At 39.8% G+C, this 20,547-nt stretch overlaps 1 protein-coding gene across 2 annotated transcripts in view; it reads left to right on the top strand.

Annotated features, from left to right (window-relative positions):
- LOC143886482 (uncharacterized) overlaps positions 1 to 18,475 on the top strand; it is a 66,716-nt gene extending 48,241 nt beyond the window's left edge. For both annotated transcript variants that reach the window (XM_077390462.1, XM_077390461.1), the window contains 8 exons: positions 4,179 to 4,291; positions 12,825 to 12,896; positions 14,728 to 14,763; positions 16,524 to 16,569; positions 16,951 to 17,038; positions 17,201 to 17,258; positions 17,696 to 17,799; positions 18,179 to 18,475. In XM_077390462.1, the coding sequence (XP_077246577.1) occupies positions 4,179 to 4,291; positions 12,825 to 12,896; positions 14,728 to 14,763; positions 16,524 to 16,569; positions 16,951 to 17,038; positions 17,201 to 17,258; positions 17,696 to 17,746 (464 nt within the window). In that variant the 3' untranslated portion in view covers positions 17,747 to 17,799; positions 18,179 to 18,475. The remainder of the gene's footprint in view (positions 1 to 4,178; positions 4,292 to 12,824; positions 12,897 to 14,727; positions 14,764 to 16,523; positions 16,570 to 16,950; positions 17,039 to 17,200; positions 17,259 to 17,695; positions 17,800 to 18,178) is intronic.
- Positions 18,476 to 20,547: the final 2,072 nt, after the last annotated feature.

The raw sequence follows: 20,547 nt of genomic DNA, 5'->3' as shown, positions 1-20,547 counted from the left end.
ACCTATCCTGGTAACCTTCACAGGCATATATGGTCCAACAGTGAGGAATGACAAGGTCAATTTATGGGAAGAATTAGCCGTAGTCAGGAATAAGTGGGTTCATCCGTGGAGCTTGGGGGGGGGGATTTTAACAAAGTTAGATGGGTGGAAGAAAGGATGGGGTGCAGAAGATCCAATTAGTGTATGGGGGATTTTTCAGCTTTTATTGCTAGATATGAATTGATTGATATTCCTTTGTCGGGGGCTAAATTTACTTGGTCTAGAAACTCCAGGAAGAGTCGGATTGATCGGTTTTTGTTGTGCTCAGAGTGGTTATCCATCTTTCCGGACTCCTATCAAAAGGCTCTTATTCATTCTGTCTGAGACCACTGCCCGCTATTGCTGGATCCAAGATTGGATTCTTGGGGTTCCTCCCCGTTTAGGTTTGACCTGGCTTGGCTTGAACTTCCTAAGATGGAGGAGTTGATGGGGGGATGGTGGGTATCGCACAAGGTTGAAGGGGCGGCGGATTTTGTCATAGGGGAAAAGCTCAGAGCGGTAAAAAAGAAACTCAAAGAATGGAACTCTAATAGACTGGGGGAAAGATCAGAAAGAAAATTGTGGTTACTCGACTGTATTCGAGCTATCTCTTTGGCGGATGAGGAGGGGACTGCTTTAGAGGAAGAGCTGATAGAGTTGGGTCGATACAAGGAAGAATATAGATGTCTTTTATTGCAGGATGAAATATTGTGGAGGCAGAAATCAAGAGCTTTGTGGTTAAAGGAGGGGACAAAAACGGGACAAAAACACAGCTTACTTTGATAGCATCGCTAGTGCGAGGAGGCGAAACAATCATATAGCGGCTCTTGAGGTCGACGTTGCTCCATCATTCAATCGGGAAGTCATCACCAAGGAAATTCTGGATTTCTTTAGGTCTTTATATTATTCGGAAGTCATTGTGAGACCGGTCTTAGATGAAGTGCATTTTAAGGTTTTAGATGACCACAACAGGTTGGCGCTGGAAAGGCCGTTCTCGGAAGAAGAGGTGGAGATTGGGGTTTTTTCGATGGCCCGCGATAAAGCTCCAGGGCCGGATGGTTTTTGTTTGGCCTTCTTCCAATCCTGTTGGGAGTATGTTAAAGGGGACATCTTTAAATTTTTCAAGGACTTCTTTGACGGTATGGAGTTGGATAGAGGTCCTGGAGTGTCGTTCATAGCTTTGCTGCCAAAAATTAAAGGCACGGTGAAGGTCTCGGATTTTAGACCTATCAGTCTAGTTGGTTGCCTTTATAAAGTCCTGTGAAAAATATTGGCAGACAGATTAAAAGTGGCTCTTCCTTCGATCATTTCTATGAATCGGTGTGTTTTGTGAGCCAGAGGCAGATTTTGGATTGCTCGTTGGTGGCCAATGAAACGGTGTACTGGATGGTTAAGTCGGGTTCTGCGGAGGTTGTGTGCAAACTTGACATGGAAAAAGCGTATGATAGAGTAGAATGGCATTGTTTGGACCATTTCCTTGGGAAAATGGGGTTTGGGAATCGTTGGCGGGGGTGAATCAAAAGTTGCTTATCGTCGGCTTGGTTTTCCATCCTAATAAATGGTTCTCCTAAAGGATTTTTTAGATCGTCTCGAGGCTTGAGGCAAGGGGACCCGTTATCTCCTTTCCTGTTCGTTATCGTTGCTGAAGCTTTGAGTCTATTAATGGAGAAAGGCAAATCCGTGGGACTAGTTAAGGGGATCCAATGTGGCCAGAACGGAGTTGAAGTGTCTCATCTGCAATTTGCAGATGATACTCTTTTATTTAGTTCTCCCCAGATTTCGAAAATTTTGAATCTTAAAGCAGTGCTGAGGTGTTACGAAATCATCACTGGTCAAAGATCGAATTTTTCAAAGTCTCGAATGTATGCTGTGAATGTGGGGGAGGAGGAAGCAAAGAATTTGGCTAATCTAATGGGATGCCTTTTGGATAGGTTCCCTTCTTCTTATCTTGGGCTCCCTTTGGGAGGTGGTAGACCAAAAATAGGTTCGTGGGCGCCCATTGTGGAAAGAATAGAAAGGAGACTAGATACATGGAAAAGGAATTTGGTATCAAAAGGGGGAAGATTGACTTTGATTAAGGCAGTGTTGTCTAATATTCCTATTTACCAATTATCTTTATTCAGGTGCCCTATTTCTATTGCAAAGCGGATCGAATTGATTCAGAGGAGATTTTTGTGGGGAGGATCGAAGGAAAAGAGGAGCTTCTCTTTGGTCTCTTGGGAAGATGTATGCAAGCCGGTACTTGGCGGAGGTTTGGGGATCCGTAAGATCAAACAGGTAAATGCTGCTCTCCTGGGGAAATGGCTGTGGAGGTTTGGCGAAGAACAGTCACAGTTGTGGGTGAAAGTTATTGGTGGTAAATATGGCGCAGACGTGGGAAATTGGAGATCCCTAAATCGATTCAACAAAACAGGGGTGACTCTGTGGAGGGATATTTTGCGTTTGAGTCCATGGTTCGACCGTGGCATAAGATATAGAGTATACTCGGGGGATAGAATTTCTTTTTGGAATATGGTATGGTGTTCCGTCATTCCTTTAAAAGATTTGTTCCCTGATCTATATGTTGTGGCCAGTGACAAACAAGCTTTAGTTAAAGATTGCTTTGAGTTTCGGGACAATAAGGTGATCTGGAAGCCGCTGTTCCGCAGAAATTTCTTTGACAGGGAATTGCTCTCGTTGGTCTCATTACTTCAGGTCTTGGAAGGTAACTACATTTGTTCATCAGGGGCGGATAAAAGGATCTGGGTGTGGGAGTCTTCGGGTTATTTTTCGGTCAAATCTTTCTACAAAGGATTGAATCCGTGTGCGGTAAATCTTTCTGTTGCAAAAGTGTGGGAGATGAAGGTTCCCCCAAGAATTTGTTTCTTTGGTTGGTCGGTGATCCAAGGCCGTATTCAAACGGTAGATTTTTTGAGGGCAAGGAATATGATCATAGTCAATCATTGTGCTATGTGTATAGAAGCGGGAGAATCTGTGGAGCATTTATTTATTCATTGCAAAGTAGCTCGAGAGGTTTGGGGAAGGGTACTGTCGAGATTCGGTATCGAGTGGGTATTCCCTTCCCATGTGAAGGATCTTTTTGAAGGGTGGTCTCTGAGTCCATGGAGAAAAAAAGGTAAAGTTTTGTGGTCGATATCGTTATTGGCTACGATGTGGGTTCTGTGGTCGGAAAGAAACAATAGGATTTTTGTTGGGCATGCTAATTCTTCTTACTATCTGTATATCAAGGTAGTTGCGTTATCAATATCCTGGGCGAGGGCACTGCTCATGTTCAAATTTGTTTCGGCTTTCGACCTGTGTGCATGATGGAAAGTGGTTTGCAACAGTCAAGTACCAGTTCCTAGAATTTCTCAGCAATGGGTCAATCCTCTTGTTGGATTTTCCAAGCTGAACTTTGACGGATCAAGCTTGGGTAACCCTGGTCCAGCCGAGATCGGGGGTATCTTAAGGAATTCAGATGGGGATGTTGTGCAGGCTTATTCTGGGCCTATAGGTGTTGCAGATTCAAACGAAGTTGAAGTAAGAGCCGCATATCAAGGCATTTTGCTGTTAGGGAGCGAGAGGGTAGCAAACACTATCGTGGAAGGAGACTCGTTAAATGTCATTAGGTGGCTTAAGGGTTCGGTGGTTCCTCCTTGGAGATTTCTTCGTTTTTTCGATGAAATAAAGGATATAACGGTCGGGTGCTCTGTAGCTTTCCAAAATGTTAGGAGATCAGCCAATGAAGTCGCTGACAAGTTGGCTAAAGCGGGAGCGGTCAAGCAGTCTCTGGAGGTTTATGACTTTCTCCCCCCTAATTTCTTATTGTATTGTTTTCCTATTTTCCTTTATTCCTTTGTGTAATTCTGTCATAGTGGGGTGTGCGGGGGGGCCTTTTTTCGGTCTATCCCATTTTAATATATTCAGTTAACATTCAAAATAAAATAAAATATTAAACTTATTTTGCATCCTTATTATATACATCTTTATTTCAATATATTCTGTGAATTCTTCTATATTTGATATTTTCTTTTCCAACCAAGTATGTATAGGGAAAAAAAAGAAGTACCCATAAAAAAAAAATGTATAGGAAAATAATAGAAATAATAGAAATTTTCTCTTCTGTTTTGTGATTGGGCATATCTGCATATGAACATTTTCCATTTTGTGACGTGTTTCAGGTATGATTGTCACATCTGCACTGATAATATGGAAGGGATTAATGTGTATTACTGGGAGTGAATCACCTGTGGTCGTTGTTCTTTCTGGAAGCATGGAACCTGGCTTTAAGAGGGTGAGTCCGTTTAGCAGACCAACTTTTGCAGGTGGTTTCATATTAGAGATTGTGTTTTGCTGCTACTTAATTACTCACTATAGGCCCTTTTCGGGCACATAAGTTATATATTTCATTCCTATTTTGATTGGAAAAAGAGAAAACTGTTCCTGCACAAGTGTGCAGGTAAGTTACCTGCACACGAGTGCAGAAACAGGGTGGGGGCCCACATTTTTGGGGGGATCAAAACCATTCACTTGGAAGGCCCTTCCATGGATAGGGTGTGGCTCAAAAATCAGCCCCATTGGATCATCCTAACCCAATCAAAGGTTGGGGGAGGGGAATGGACAGACACTGTGTGTCCATGTTTCTGCCCATTTGGGCCACACCCTATCCATGGAAGGGCCTTCCAAGTGAATCTTTGGACCCCCCAAAAATGTGGGCCCCCACCCTGTTTCTGCACTGTGCAGGAACAGCAACCTCAAAAGAGAAATATTGCAAGCACCGGTAAATATGACTTACTATGTAGAATAGCATTTTTTGGCAACATGAAAGAATTTTAAAGTTTTAAACTGGCTTTATATCAATGTTGCCTGGGTCTCTGTAATAGAGGAGAACTGCAACCAAATGCATGTGTATTGATTCATTGTAGAATAGCTAATTGGTTCTCTATTTTTGGAGAACTTATTGAACCATATTTGTACTGGTTTGCGAACCCTATGTCCTTGACAACTAGCTTCTCTTGGTTTGCTATCACATTGATGAGCTGAAACAATCCGGTTGGTGTAACTGGGACCTAGTTCCTTAATGTAGATTTTCAAAATAAATCAAGAGGTTTTGTTATTTTTTTAAATTAACAAAACTCACTTCCTCATTAATATCCTCTTTTATTTATTTTTCATTAACTAACCTTCGAGTCCTCAATGCCCGCATCATTTTCAAAAAAGGATTCTTAAAATTAAAAAAAAAAACTCATTTAATACTGTCCCATGTAAACCCTCCCAATGTAACCTTCTCCCTCTTTTTGAGTCACATATTATTGCTACCATGTTTGCTTTTTTCCTTACGAAACTATAATAAAATAAGTCGAGAGAAAACCTCCTCAATATTAACACAAACCCGCCCTCTTCTAAAGTGGAATACATTACTTAAATGAGGGGGGGGAGGGGAGGAGGAGAGAGAGAGAGACCCTATTCTCTTCTTTGCTAATATGCATCCATATACACACAAAACATATAGCATTTTATCAGAAAATATTTTGGAAGAAATGTATGACACAAAACATATCTTACCCTTGCATGTTGGGTTTTTCTAGCAGGCAGAATATGGTGATTATAAAGTGCATTAGGTGTCCAGTTTACCCTTTGTCCCTTGTTTAATATATGATGGTGTTGATATGGATGCGATATACAACAATTCTTACATGGGTACAAGTACAACTCTGGATTTTCTGAGAACCCTGATACGTACGAGCATGGGTATATCCTATTATATGCATGGATATTTAAAGAAACAACATGAGGTGCTAAGTAGGTGATAATTCCTATAAATAGGTGATAATTGCTATATCCATCAATACATATGGCAAGCATAAACATTATTAGTCTAATCCTTAAGTAGAATGTTGAGGAAAGCGAGGTTAAATATGATTGATGGGTTCAAAGTTAACATAGAAGGTATAGAAGTATCTCACCAGTAGTATGCTGATGACACGCTACTTTTTTGTGAGGCGGATAAAAGCCGCTCAGATGTTATGAAGCAGTTTCGGCCTTTCGGGGCAATGTATTAACTTGTCGAAGTTGGTTTTGCTTGCGATCCACTTGAATGAGGAGGAGGTGTTTGCTAGAGACTTTGGTTGTAGGAGAGGTTTGCTCTCTAATAGTTATTTGGGTCTCCCCTTGTGTTCTGATCGGACATCCAAAGGAATGTGGGATCCGGTTATCGAAAGAGCTGAAGGGAATCTTGCTCCCTGAAAGAAAAATTTGCTTTCCCTTTGAGGAAAGATCACCATATCAAAGCCGTTCTTGCCAACCTTCTGTTACATTATGTCTTTGTTTAGGTGGCCATGCTCGAAAATAAATAAACTGAATCAGTTGCGTAGGAACTTCTTATGGGGAATGATAAAGAGGAAAATAGGAAATTCCACCTGGTAAGTTGGGAGGAAGAATGTCGTCCTGAAGTGCAAGGAGGGGTTGCCACTCGAAAATTTAGGATAGTTAATAATGCATTATTAGGCAAATGGCTTTGGAGGTTTCGTGAGGAGCCTTCAATGTTGTGAAGGTTAGTGCTCAAGGACATGTATGGAGTGAGCGATGGGGGATGGGAGACATTGGACTCGTTCATATGGAAAGGCAATACGGTGTGGATGGATCTTATGGAAATCACCGTTTTTTTCCAAAAGATATGATTTGTGGACACATACATGGGTGTCGCGTGTCAGCACGGACACGGAGACATTGGGTGTCACGTGTCGGCACGGACACATAGTGTCGGACACCCCACCCCCCCCCCCCCCCCCCCCCCCCCCCAAAAAAAAAAAAAAAAAAAAAAGAAAAAAAGAAAAAAAAAGAAAGAAAGAAAGAAACAGGGACATGACTATTGTTTTTATCAAAACCAAGTAGTTTTTAATTTTTTTTAAAACTAGGCATTGCAGGAGTACTAAGTGATGAAACACCTATAGTCTGGGAGATGCTATATCTATGTCCTTTACTGGCTAGATTGGCATTACAGGAGTACAACTAAAGGGGCTGCATTTTCCGCAGTCCATTCCCAGGTGCAATTCGATATTGGATTTAAGGCAATGTTCTCTGTCATTAGGAACATAACAGAGAACATGACCTTGGATAGGATAGAATGGAAGAAAATGATCCATGTAGAAGAACCCAACTAGAACCAGGATTAGAGCCGGGTAGATTCCTTTTACCTTCTTCATGAATTTTTTCTAAAGGATTCATTTAGCCGACCCCAACTAGTTTGGGACAAAGGTTTTGTTGAGTTGAGTTGAGTTAACAATTTTATTAATAATCCAAAGCCAAAGTACAGCTGAGAAGTACTGGGGGACAAGATGCCCCCAATGAACCAAAGTAAAACCACACCTTAAGCAGCAGTAGGTATGTTTACATCCTCGTTAAAAACAATTACCATATCGTTCCTAGTAGCCCCCTCTTTCACTAGTTCGTCTGCTTTTGTATTAGCCGATCTCCTACGATGCGCCAATTGCGGCTTTAGGCAGTAGATCAAGTCTCTGATCTCATCCAAAATATGAGAAAGGCGCCAAGGCCCCGCTCATTTATTTGCGGCCCAAGCAATGACATTTGAGGAATCCCCCCTTCCACAATCAAAGGACTGAGATTGTGTGATCAGAACCATTTCAATCCAAATAATAGGGCTCTTGCCTCAGCCTCGTTGGCATCGCATATCCCGACTGGACCTGAAAATGTCATTATAATCTGGCCTTCTAAATTGCGATTCGCACCCCCAATGCCAGCCATCCTTGGGTTACCAAGCGACGACCCATCAAAATTAAGTTTTATCCAACCGCAAGGTGGGCGGTGTGTGTCTGTGTCTGTTGGGGGGGGGGGGGGGGGGGGGGGGGGGGGGCATAGCAAAAGGCATAGAGGACTACATCAGGTTCCCAAGACAACCATGGAAACCTCCTGCCCGATTTAGCAAGGTCTTTGTGATACTATCTTGGATTACCCAAGAAATCCCAAGAAATCTGAAAATACCCATGCATACCGTATAGGAGAAACGGCATAATAGAAGTAGATGGTCCAACGTCTCTTCGTGGTTGTGGCACACGACACACCAGCTAGCGCATTGAATCTTTCTTTCTTTAAGCCGTTCACATGTATTTATCGACCTATGGGATACCGTCCAAGCGAAACACTGTATCCGAGGTGGGATGTTTGCATTCCATAGATGAAACTTACTAGCGGTCCTCCTTGATTCCACATTCAGTTGATGAAAGGACTTCACGCAGAAGCGACCATGAGACTCCGGCATCCAGATCCATTTATCACATTCGTGATGAGATAAATATCGGTCCGAAAGTTGAGCAAGCAGGGAAGTGAGATGATTAATCTCCCCGTCTTTCAGATTCCTGCAAAGACGAATGTCCCAAAAGAGTTCGCCATTCACCCTTCGTAAATAGTCAGCAATCCTAGCTTCAGGGTCCTGCGCGAGTCTGAATAAATCCCGAAAGATAGTGCCAATGGGGGCCTTGCCAAGCCATAAGTCCATCCAGAATCTAACCTCATTCCCACGTCCAGGTTTGATTCTAACAAGAGGTTTAAAATCCAGCTTGACAGAACAGATGTAGCGCCGTGATCCAGACGCTCTGCCAGCAGACGTAGAGCCACATTCCCAATCCTCCCAACTTCTACCATATTTATCCCCAATAATTTCATGCCACAATTCGTTTTTCTCCGTACCACATCTCGATAGCCACTTGCCTACCAAAGATTTGTTACGTAATCTTATTTTACCAATGCTGAGTCCTCCATATCTTTTAGCCCGGCATACAGTGCTCCATTTAAGCAGATGTTTATATTTGCCGCATCCGGTCTCCCTTCCTTCCCACAGAAAATCACGCTGAAGTTTTTCAATACAAGAAGCCACCTTGGCAGGAATCTTGAATAGGGACATGTAATATACAAGCATATTTGATAAGGCTGCTTTGATCGATGTGACCCGCCCACCCAGAGATAGATAATTTCTTTTCCATGTAGCCAATTTCCGTTTGACTCTTTCAATAATCGAATCCCACAGATGTTTAAATTTTTGGTTTCGGTTTCAAACATAGCCGAAACTGAAATTTCGGCCGAAATACCAAAATTTCAGTTCTGTAAATTTTTTTTTTTTTTTTCAAACTTGTTCTGAAATTTTGACCGAAATTGGTACTTTCGGTAATTTCGGAAAAAAGTAAAATTTGAAATTTCAGCCGAAATTTTGGAAAAAAAGTAAATTGCCGAAATTTAGGACTCTGGCCGAAATTTCGGTTTCAGGTAGTTTCGGGTTCTGTCTTGACCGATATCCTAAATTTCAGATTTCGGTCGAAATTTTAAACCATGGGAGGAACCAATCATAGTTAAAGGTGCAGAGTTGCAAACTTGTAGAGCCTCACGGTTGCATTGGTCAAAGTTGTAGAGAATTTGCACTATTGCATAGTCTCACAGTTGTAACAATTAAAGTTGTAGAGTCTCACAGTTGCTGTGATAATTGGCACAAAGATGGATCTTTAAATAGCTACAAAATGTCCATAACAAGGAGAAAAGAAAGTTACTAAAATATCTATTTGATAACAAGGAGAAAAGAAACCTGAAAAAATCTATGTGGCCCAACCTAGAATGGCAACCCAAGAGGGGGAATTGGGTAAAATAACAAATTTTAGCCTTTTAAATTTAACCCAATTTTAAGCTCTCCAAAAGAAAGTTAAAAGACCAAACAAACAATCAAGCACACAAAGCTAAATCCAAAGCGCAAAAATGAAAGTAAAGATTAAGAGATAGAAGAGAATGCACCGGGGATTTAAAGTGGTCCGGTCCTCAAACCCACAAGGCCTACTCCACTCCACCAACTAAACACGTTGATGGCTTCATTATGTTGATCTTCTTAACTTCGGCGAAGACCGTTGCCAATTACAATCCAGTTGCTTTAACCTTGGTGGCGATCCTTCACCACGGAGAGAGGGCTCCGCTTCTCCGAACACTCGCCCAAATACAATGTCGATTACAAAAGAAGAAAACCAAAAATCCCTTCTCAAAGGGTACAATGTTGTGGAAGAAGATGTACAAGTAAATCCCTATGTCCAATCCTTTGAATATGACCAACTAGAGGCTCAAGGAGGGTTCTCTGATTCTAGAGGTGTTTCATTAGGGTTTAAGAGTGTTAGAGTTGAGTTTGAAACCCTTGGGGACCTATATATAGGCTTAGAAACTAGAACTAGCCGTTTCTCTGGATGCTTCCTAAGCTTGAGGTCGGTTAACGAAAGAATATTTTTCGGTAGCAATCCTCCCCCTTAATTGTATTTCTAGTGACGTGTTTAATAAGCATCCGGTATTGGAGGGCATTTTGGTAATTTCACCGAAGTCCCCAAGAACTAACCGTTGTATCTCTAACAGCTAGTTTTTCAAGCCTAGACCAGTTGACTGGAGGCCACTAGCCGACTGGACTCCCCAGTCGACTGGTCCAATGCTGGACCACTTGCTTTTTACCAACAACTTGTATTTTGCAAAACCCCCAGTCGACTGGTGTAGGGGCAGTCGATTGGCCCTGCCAATTTTTCGCATTTAGGCTATAAATATCCTAATATCTAGGGTATGTTCTCTATGTCTTGTCCCTTGTAAATTATCATGTTTTGGGACTCTAAATGATGACTCCTTGATCCTCTATTAAGCCCTAAGCTAAGGATTGGACTTTATACAATATAAAGACTTGAAACACACTTGATTCTTCACTTTGTCTTCAACACTTCCAAGTCTTCATTGCTCATGGATCTTTTCTCCTTTTCTTTGGCTTCTCATGGTCTTCATGAATGGTTCTATCTTTGGCTCATTTGATCTTCATGAGAGGTTCAAGCCTTCATCTTCACTTTGGCTTCGTATGATTTCCACCATTGGTTCAAGCCATGATCCATGCTCTCCCTGACTTTGATGCTTGATGGAATAGATCTTCTATAATCATCAAACATATTAGTAATAACAACACAAAATCACTTGTGTTTGGAATCATCAAAACTAGATAGGAATTGGCCAAGGTAGAACCATTGGGCTTACAAAACCGTATTCAAAGACAAAAGAAAGTTACTAAAATATCTGTTTGCGTGTGAGAAAAGAAAGTTATTGTTTGAAATGTTTGCCATAACAATAGAGGAAAAGGGAAAATAGATGTCTTTGAGTTGTTTGCCAGGAAAAGTAACTTTTTCTTTGTGCATATCGCGTAGGGAGGAAAAGTTGTTTGCAAGGAAAAGGAACTTACTTTTTTGGCTTTTACATCATTTGCATAACTAAAGAGGAAAAGGATGGTGGACGTGTCTAAATTCGTGTTGACACATGTCCACTCCCTTGTCTGTGTCGACACGTCTATATGCTGCAAACGTAAAGTGACCACGATTTTCCAGTGTTATCTACACACATATCCTTTTTTCCGCGTGTTTTTATGTTTCTAATTTTTTAGGTTTAAATATAAAATGAGGTGCAAAGGCTATTGAATGCCCCTAAAACATTTTAAAGCATGCCATGTATTCCTATGACCACATCTAGAAAAATATACAATATACAGTAAAAAATAAACAAATTGTTTTTTATTTCTTTTCTTCCCTGGCATAAAACACATGTTCTTGAGAAGATTCTCATTTTGGAGATATTTTGGTACTTGGGTATTAAATAAAGAAAACCAATGCTTTTAGTTTGCTTTACATTAATGTTAGTGTTGTGATTTTCAGTTCATGGGACGCTGTTCAGGAATACCTAAATGCATTTTTGGCTCGAATTTCAAGTTTCATGTTGTGAATTTGAGAACTTAGATTCAGATATACGCTGCCGGACCCATCAAAACCCAAAGACATACCACAATCTCAAATGATTCTTGCAACAGACCAACAAATAACCATTTACAAGCTATCGAATGCTTGCTTAGGATCATTTGATTGGTACTTTTGTTGCACTGTTGTACATCCAGTGTGGGTCCTAATGGCATGTGATCTATATCATTGTGCATGAATCATTGGTATGATTATAGGGATCGTAGGACACACCTGGAAAAAAAGAAGAAGTCTTTGAGTACGTCTTGATTGAACTTGTGCCCTTTAAACGTTGTATCAATTTGCATTTTAAACATTGGAAAGTAGTTTTTGTTATTTGATTGGCAAAGCATGCAACCCAAAATACCAATTCTCTCCATTGCCGCGATGGCTTGGAACGTTTCTTAAACCTTATAGGTTGAGGTTTTGAGGATTAGTACAAACAATTCAAAAAAAAAGCATGCAACCCAAAACAAAAACTGCAATCCTATTTATACTATTCCTTAGTTTGATATTCAGAACTCCAGCCTATAAAGTAACTAGCAGTATTTTAGTTTTTTCTGCTGAATGAATATAAGGAATAGTGGAATACTGAATTTTTAAACTAGATTATTACCAATGTGCTGCTAGTAGGAATCATGCCTAGAAAAAATGTTTTAGTTTTTATACATGCATGCCATTTTTATTTTTTGTTTTTTGTTCAGGTCAAGTACTAAATGTTAAGCCTTAACTCAGCTTGACAAGCTGTGATTATCTGGCTTTATGATGAGATTTATGATTCATATGCAACCCTATGCCCACACTATACTTAATACTTGTAAATAGTTTCACCTGTTAGGAATACGAGGCAGCATAGGTTTCTTTGTAATGTGGAGGTTCTTCAATATATTTTTTTTGAATGGTAGTTCTTCAATATTTGTAATTCATATTTGAGGTGTTTTAGTTTGAAGTGGTACTTGAAGTTGCAGTCATTATTGTTAGTGTTGTTGCCTTCTCTTTTCTTAATAATGACAGCTGTTTTTACTATTGCAGGGTGATATATTGTTCTTGCACATGAGTAGCGATCCTATTCGTACCGGGGAAATTGTCGTATTTAACGTTGATGTATGGGTTCTTTGTTGTTATTTAACATGGTTGCTTAATTGTGAATGCCATTTTGTTATTGGTTTACAATATTGATGGAGATTGTGAACTTTGTAACATTCATATAATAATTTTGTTCTGTTGGTTAAAATGGGCACTTCAAAGTTCAAATGTTCTTTTGATCTTCTATTGGATTTGCACAAATAAATTTGTTAACTACCTCAATTTTGTAAAAGGGAAGAAGCCACTTTGCTGATCATGCCTAAGATATTTCTAAGTTCTCCAGTAAAATTTTCTGGATGGATTTCCATTTGATGTGAAAGAACTTGCATGGAAGAAGATATATTTTCAATGTAATACCTTTTTCATGAAGTTATGTTATGGCTCGCTCATTTTGGAGTTATGTGTGCTATGGGCTATTCTAACATGCTTAGAAAACAATTCTATGATATTATTCGACAGGGATGCACCTGAGAAACTATAAATCTCTATGTAATTCATATGATTTTGTGTGGCCTGCATGCATGTGTGTGCTAGTTTTTGTGTCACTTCATAGCCTTACATCTGGCACATGCTCACTGAGTTGAGACCCGCCAATGGATAGACCAGGCCCATGTTACCAAACATCCATTGTTTGTGAACAACAAGATTTTTCAACTATGGGCCATCCATGATTGGCCTGTACGTCGATGAGTCATGATTGAATGAGCATGTGCAACATGTGTGGCTAAGAAATTCCCAATAGTGAATATCAGTTTGTGTGGGATTCAGCCACACACACACACGCGCGCGCGCACACACACACACACACGCCCGCACGCACAATGGATCATAAATATAACTGTAGCTGAGCTCAGGGTTGTGTTGCAAGGTATCAGATTAAGTAGCAAGATAAGTAGCGAGAGATGAGTGAGTTAGGCTGATAGCGGAAGGGGATTCCCTTAATTTCATCAGATGGCTTGAGGGGATATCCCCCTATCTCTAGATGTTTGTAGATTTCTTGGAGGAGATCCAAGATTGGCTAGAAGGAACCCCGGTTTTTTTTTCCCGCCATGTCAGGAGATCGGCCAATAGTGAGGCAGACCGTTTGGCCCGAGCGGGGGTGAACCGTGAAAGATGAGGTTTTTCTACTTTCTCCTGTCCTGAGATTTTCTCTGAATTATTGTTGCACTTTTAGAGGGCGAGCCTTGGCGCAACGGTAAGGTTACTCCATTGTGACCTGGTGGTCACTGGTTCGAGTCATGGAAACAGCCTCTCTGCAAAGCAGGGGTAAGGCTGCGTACATCTAGCCCTCCCCAGACCCCGCAATGGCGGGAGCCTCGTGCACTGGGCCGCCCTTTTTGTTATTGCACTTTTAGACGTAAAAATCTGTCTTTAGTTTTTGCTATTATTGGGAGTGAAAAGACGAACTCCTTTAATGAGAAGAAACACGGTTGCGTGATAATTGTTCTCACAAATTTAGGGGCTTCTTTCACTAATGAGGCTATATAGACACATTTGATTCATACTAGTAAAGAAATGAATGTTTATAGTTCTTCCTATTATTTTTCAGGTAATCTGCTCCATTCGGTATGATCACCTTTTCTGTAGAACTTTGGGCTAGAAATTGGCACAAACTATTAGTTGTTTTCTTTATCTAAATGCTGGTAATCTGGTATTTGTCTCTGAATGATGCTTATTGGATGTGTAATAGAGGTTGATACTTGTCCCTGTATTTTTTGGTTTTATCTTATGGATGAGTGCTTGCTATTCTCTCTAGACATTTATCATTTACCTTGTTATTTATCTCCTGGATATATGTCGCAAGCATTTACTGATATCCTTTATCCAATTGTTTCTATTTTTGATTCAGGGACGTGAAATTCCTATTGTTCATCGAGTAATTAAGGTAGTTATTTTGGGCCTCCCTTTTTCATTCATTCTTTTTTAACTGCAGTATTATGCGATAGGACCCTCCTTAATATTGGCTACATGCACAATGAACATGATTAGAAGTGAGGGTTATTGACTTGTTTGTTGGCTTTTCTCTCTTTTACATCAGTTTTGATAGTCATTCATTTTACTCATTTTGTTATTAGGTTGTTGGACACTCCATCAAATGAACTCTTTATGCTTGTATTTATAAAGGCCATAAAATGGTAGTATATCTTGAATGGTCTATTTTATCAAGGCCACAGTTATTATTATACATTCCAGTCCCCCACATGAATAATTTTAAGAAAGATATTCAGTTAATTCATGCTATAGATAAAAATGTCCTTGTGAAATCTATGATGGTTGGATGTTTTTGCAATCCGCCTACTGTGGTTCAAGATCATATTTGTCCTGTAGAGGTCAGGTCTCATCAGGAAATTAAGTGTTTCTCCCTCAGATCCCTTAAACCCTAAACCCTAAACCCAAGAGGGGGTGGAGAAGTAGCGGCAACCCGATCCACATGAGGGATGCATCAATCACTTAACTCACATGCCACAATGGAGACGGCAAAAATATATGCATAGGCAGCAGAGATAGCGAGACGAGCAGTGGTGTGGTGAAAATCTTCCCTAAAAGTAAAGGAAGATGTGATAATCCAGTGGGAACAGCCCCTACGAGTAGCAATACAGTCCAAGAGAGAGGAAGATGAGGAGATAGAAGGTGAAAGAGGGAATAAAGGCTGTAACCTGCCAAGGATAATAGCAGGGTGGTTGAAGAAGATTAGGAGGTGCAGGGATGACTGTCAGCTGCACAATAAGTGCAGAAAATCTGTGGTCGACAGCCAAGGAGTAAGGTAAGGGGGTCAAGGAGGGAAGAGGGAAGTGGGGGGAGGTGCTGCCGGTGATGAACAGTCCCTAGCACTAACATACGGTTTGCCTTCCCTGTGAACGAGGGCCGAATCTCTGTTAGCCAAGTTTATGAAGGCGAAGTTCACTGGGCCAGTATGCTTAGTAGATGCTATGCATGTTGCCCCCCCATATATTATCGCGCCTTATTAGTATAGTAGTAAGGGAAGTTGGCAAGTTGTGTAGGGCCGTAGGCCCCCGTACACGAGAAGGGTTAATAGGGCCGTAGCGCGCCCTTTTTTGGTAAGTCTTGTGCTACCCTACCCTTACTAATGGAAGGCCCCTCTCACGCCCTTCTCACGTATCGTAAGTCAGGCGCGCCTTACATGAGAGGGCCCCTCTCACGCTACTAACTAAGAAGGGCGGTAGCTACTCTCTTGGTAGCTGCTTGGGATGTTCTCACGTCCAAAAATCTATCTTAGGGGGTTCCGTACTTGGTCTCTTATATGGGTTTGGATAAGTTTTAGTGGTGGGCCCTATTACCCATCAGTCAGGTTATAAGGTTTCTTTTAAGTCATTTAAATGATTTAAGTGAGGCCATGTCCTCTGTTTCGTCGAAATTTGGTATTATTGATCTGGTTATTGAGAATTGTGGGCAACTACAGAAATGTAAAATGAGATGCCTATGGATCTTGCGAAAGGTACTCTCGCATAAGAAATGAGATGCCTTTTCCTTTTGATGTAACTTTTCTCTTTCTTTGTATTTTTGTGGACCATCTCGGTTCCATTCTTTCAATATATTGCCATTTCAAAAAAAAGAAAAGAAATGAGATGCCTTTCGTAGATGGATACAGCTTTTCTCCTGATAATCTATAAACTTTTGTTGTAGGTTCATGAACGACAGGATACTGGAGAGGTTGATGTTCTTACAAAAGGTATCAAATATTTGAATAAAGATTTTTAAATATTAGAACGCCACAGAACCAAGACACTGATATAATATTAAGGCGTAATATCATGTAATATATATATATATATATATATATATATATATATATATATATATATATATATATATATTTGAAAATGAATATCATGTAATATATTATCCCTGATAATCCTACCAATTGAAATCATATGCATGTTGTCCAAGAATAGTTATTACACCTTTAGTAAATGAATGACATGTCTTGTCCATTTGATGCTTTTAAACCAAAATTTTTGCGACTCGGATTTGATTTTTTTTAATCTCGAAGCAGTGGCAATTTTACTGATATACTGCTATTCCCGTCTCTTTATGGCCTTCCCTTTTTCAGGGGATAACAATTTCGGGGATGACAGGCTTTTGTATGCTCATGGTCAGCTCTGGCTTCAGCGTCATCATATCATGGGGAGGGCTGTAGGGTAAGATCTTTAGCATCTAGCATCAATTTTACATTGATCTTATAAATTATCATTAGCAAGGACTAATCACTGTTATTATCTGGTCATCATCCATCAATCGATGGGCTGGCTATTCATTTGATCTCCTCGTCTTAATGTTCTGTTCTGGCAATTCCTTTACAGGTTTCTACCGTATGTTGGCTGGGTGACAATTATCATGACTGAAAAACCTATTATCAAGGTCTGCTTTCTCTATAAATTTTTTACTTTTGGTGATAACAAAAAATGGAAAAAAGCAATATCAGGCCTTTTTGAAATGGTGGCTGCCCTTTCACCATTGAAAAGGTGCCTCATTGTCCAAGTATAGTTGGCAGTTGCCTCCACTTTTGTAGAGTAATAGAGGGTTTTGTTGAACAAATTCTCTGGACTTATAGAAAATGCTTGAGTGCCAATTCATGGAAAGCGTTTTTATTTTTTTAGACTTCTTATGAGTTCCTATATTGATAAAAATTTTCGAATACAATTTTTATATAATAGCAGACTACAATTGTCTCAGTAGTTATTTGTCACAAAATTCCCTAAAATTACATTTTCTGTTTGTTCAATAAAAAAATAAAATAAAAATCAAAGCAAGCTTTTAAATCTAGATTCTAATTGCTGTATTTTTTTTTCTTGCAGTATTTGCTCATCGGTGCCTTAGGTTTGCTGGTCATAACTTCGAAGGAGTAGATATGTCTCCAGTTCGTATGCTTGACCACCCCAGAAACTTTTATTTCAGCCAGGTATAGAAAGGAACCCATTCCCATTTTATTTTGTCCTTCATATATTGAATGAAAATGTTAGTTTCAAAACAAAAAAATTAGCGTATGTTTGGCAACCACTAAAAAAAGATTTATGGAATATTTGTTTACCCAAGGGGAGCACCCCCCCCCCCCCCTCTCTCTCTCTCTCTCTGTTGAGGGAAGCAAATACTCCCCACCTCCTAGGGAAGCAAATATTCCATGGATTTTTTTTTTCATGGTTGCCAAACATGCCCTTAGTTTAATATTTTCAATGGGTATGCCCCCACTTTTTATTTATTGCTCCAATTTCTGACCCTCTCATTTTACAACCATGATCAGCATAATAAGCACATGTTTTCTGTTTTGTTCTGCTGTCCAGGTAATCTTGTTGGTGGTTGAACAATTGACTTTGTATGGTGAGAGAAGCAATCACTCTTTCCATTCCCTATATACTCAGGTGTCTAGACATGTCCTCTATGCCGACCGACTGCGGTCCATGACAATTTGTGCCCAAAACATTTTTACATGGATTAGAGATTTCATAGATTAAATTAATGTTGTGATGCAACTATCTTTGGTCATAGTGAAAGTTTCTTGGGACATTAATTGAGGTATTTTGGTGCTCTTTTTTAAGATTCCATACTCTAATTGGAATATACAAAGTGTGATTGCAATACATCATATGCACCAGTCCATTCTGAATCATCAGAAGTTTTCATGACCATTACATTCTCCACATGAAATTACATTCTGTAATAATTGCATATGTATTCATAGACATCTGGGTAATGTTTATGATGGCCATTTTCATCATAAACTAAATAGAAATATGTGGGAAAACTGAAAATCTTGGTCTGATGAATATCAAAGTTTATTGAAAGGTAAAGAAGGAAGGTGGATACAGTTCTGTAGCTTGAAAAGACCAGTAGGAGAATCAGTATTATTATATTCAGGGTTGGAAAAGCGGTGGTGAAGATTCATGTTATATCTTGCCCATGATGGTAAAATAAACATCAAAACAGATTTAGACTACCATCAAAATAGCTAAAGTTAAGATTCATGTGTTGCAAATTGACATTCATCTCTACATATTTTGATTTCCTGTGGCCCTGTTCGTTTTGGATTTTGAGTACAAAACTGATTATTGGATTCAAAATTAAATTGAGTCCAATAATCAGTTTTGGACTCAAAATCGATTCTAAAAATCCAAAACGAAAATGGCCTGAGTTAAATTCATGAAGCCCAATTACCCGGTTAAATTTCTCAGATATGAAGCCCAATTACCGCCCGACATTGTATTTGCTGTCTAGGTCATGATCCATTTCGAATTTAATAGAGATCCGATAACAGAAGGACCAGATTGAAATGATGTTTTTATGAGGAAGAAATACCTTTTTTAACCTTTTTTCTTATTTTTTATTAGAAGTAATTAAAGGCACATATTTATACCCATATAAAGGGGGTATTTTTGTACATATATACATTATAATCAGATATTAAGACGAGAATTCATATGGTGTGGGCCAGTCCAGCATTTTTTCAAAAAGTACTCTAGGTGATGTTATAGGATGATCTAAACCTTTTATCTGTTAGGCTATAAATAGGTTGCACCCTGAAAATCTTTTGCATAGGATGATCCTAGCCCTCTGATCTATAGAGGTTTTCATAATGTGCAGTCCCTGTATAGATCGGAGGGTTAGGATCATTCTATGGAAAATATTTTAGGGTACAACCTATTTACGTTGTGCCCCAATTGGATCATCCTATGACGTGGGCCTTACAATACTTTTTGAAAAAACACTGGACCATACGGCCAGACACCATATAAAATCTCGACAAGACAATCCATCAAAGTAAATACTGAGGCCCTGCTTTTTTTGGAATTTTTGAGATCAGACTGTAAGTCCAAAACTAATTATTGGACTCAAAATTAAACTTACATTTGAGTCGTTTTGGTTCAATTCTACATAAGGAAGGAGGGATTGAAGAGGATGTTAACCATAGAATTAGAGCAGGTTGGTTGAAGTGAAAGCTTGCTTAAGGAGTTCTGTACAACCGTAAAATCCCTGCCAAGTTCAAGGGAAAGTTTTATAAGACAACTGTGAGGCCAGCTATGCTGTACGGCTCAAAATGTTGGGCCACCAAGAAGCAGCATGTGCATAAGATGAGTGTAGCAGAGATGCAAATGCTTAGATGGATGTGCGTCCACACAAGATTAGATAGAATTAAAAATGAAGACATTCGTAAAAAGGTGGGGGTGACACCAATTGAGGAGAAGACGAGAGAGCACCGCTTAAGATGGTTTCAACATATCCGCGTAGTCCTTTGGATGCTCTGGTGAGAAGAGGCGACTCGTGCCAAATTGATGTAGTAAAAAGAGGTAGGGGCAAACCGAAAACAACTTGGGCAGAAACAGTGAGGTAAGACTTGATAGCTAGGAACATAACAGAGAACATGACCTTGGATATGATTGAATGGAAGAAAATGATCCATGTAGAAGAACCCAAACTAGAGCCAGGATTAGAGCGCACCGCTTAAGATGGTCTGAACATATCCAACGTAGTCCTCTGGATGCTCCGGTGAGAAGAGGCGACTCGTGCCAAATTGATGTAGTAAAAAGAGGTAGGGGCAGATCGAAAACAACTTGGGCAGAAACAGTGAGGAAAGACTTGATAGCTAGGAACATAACAGAGAACATGACCTTGGATAGGATAGAATGGAAGAAAATGATCCATGTAGAAGAACCCA

This window comes from Tasmannia lanceolata, unplaced genomic scaffold (assembly GCF_043159265.1).
Source record: "Tasmannia lanceolata isolate RefF3 unplaced genomic scaffold, GAP_Taslan_0.1 ptg000011l, whole genome shotgun sequence".
Classification (NCBI taxonomy): domain Eukaryota; kingdom Viridiplantae; phylum Streptophyta; class Magnoliopsida; order Canellales; family Winteraceae; genus Tasmannia; species Tasmannia lanceolata.
This window is presented reverse-complemented; position numbering and strand designations above follow the sequence as displayed.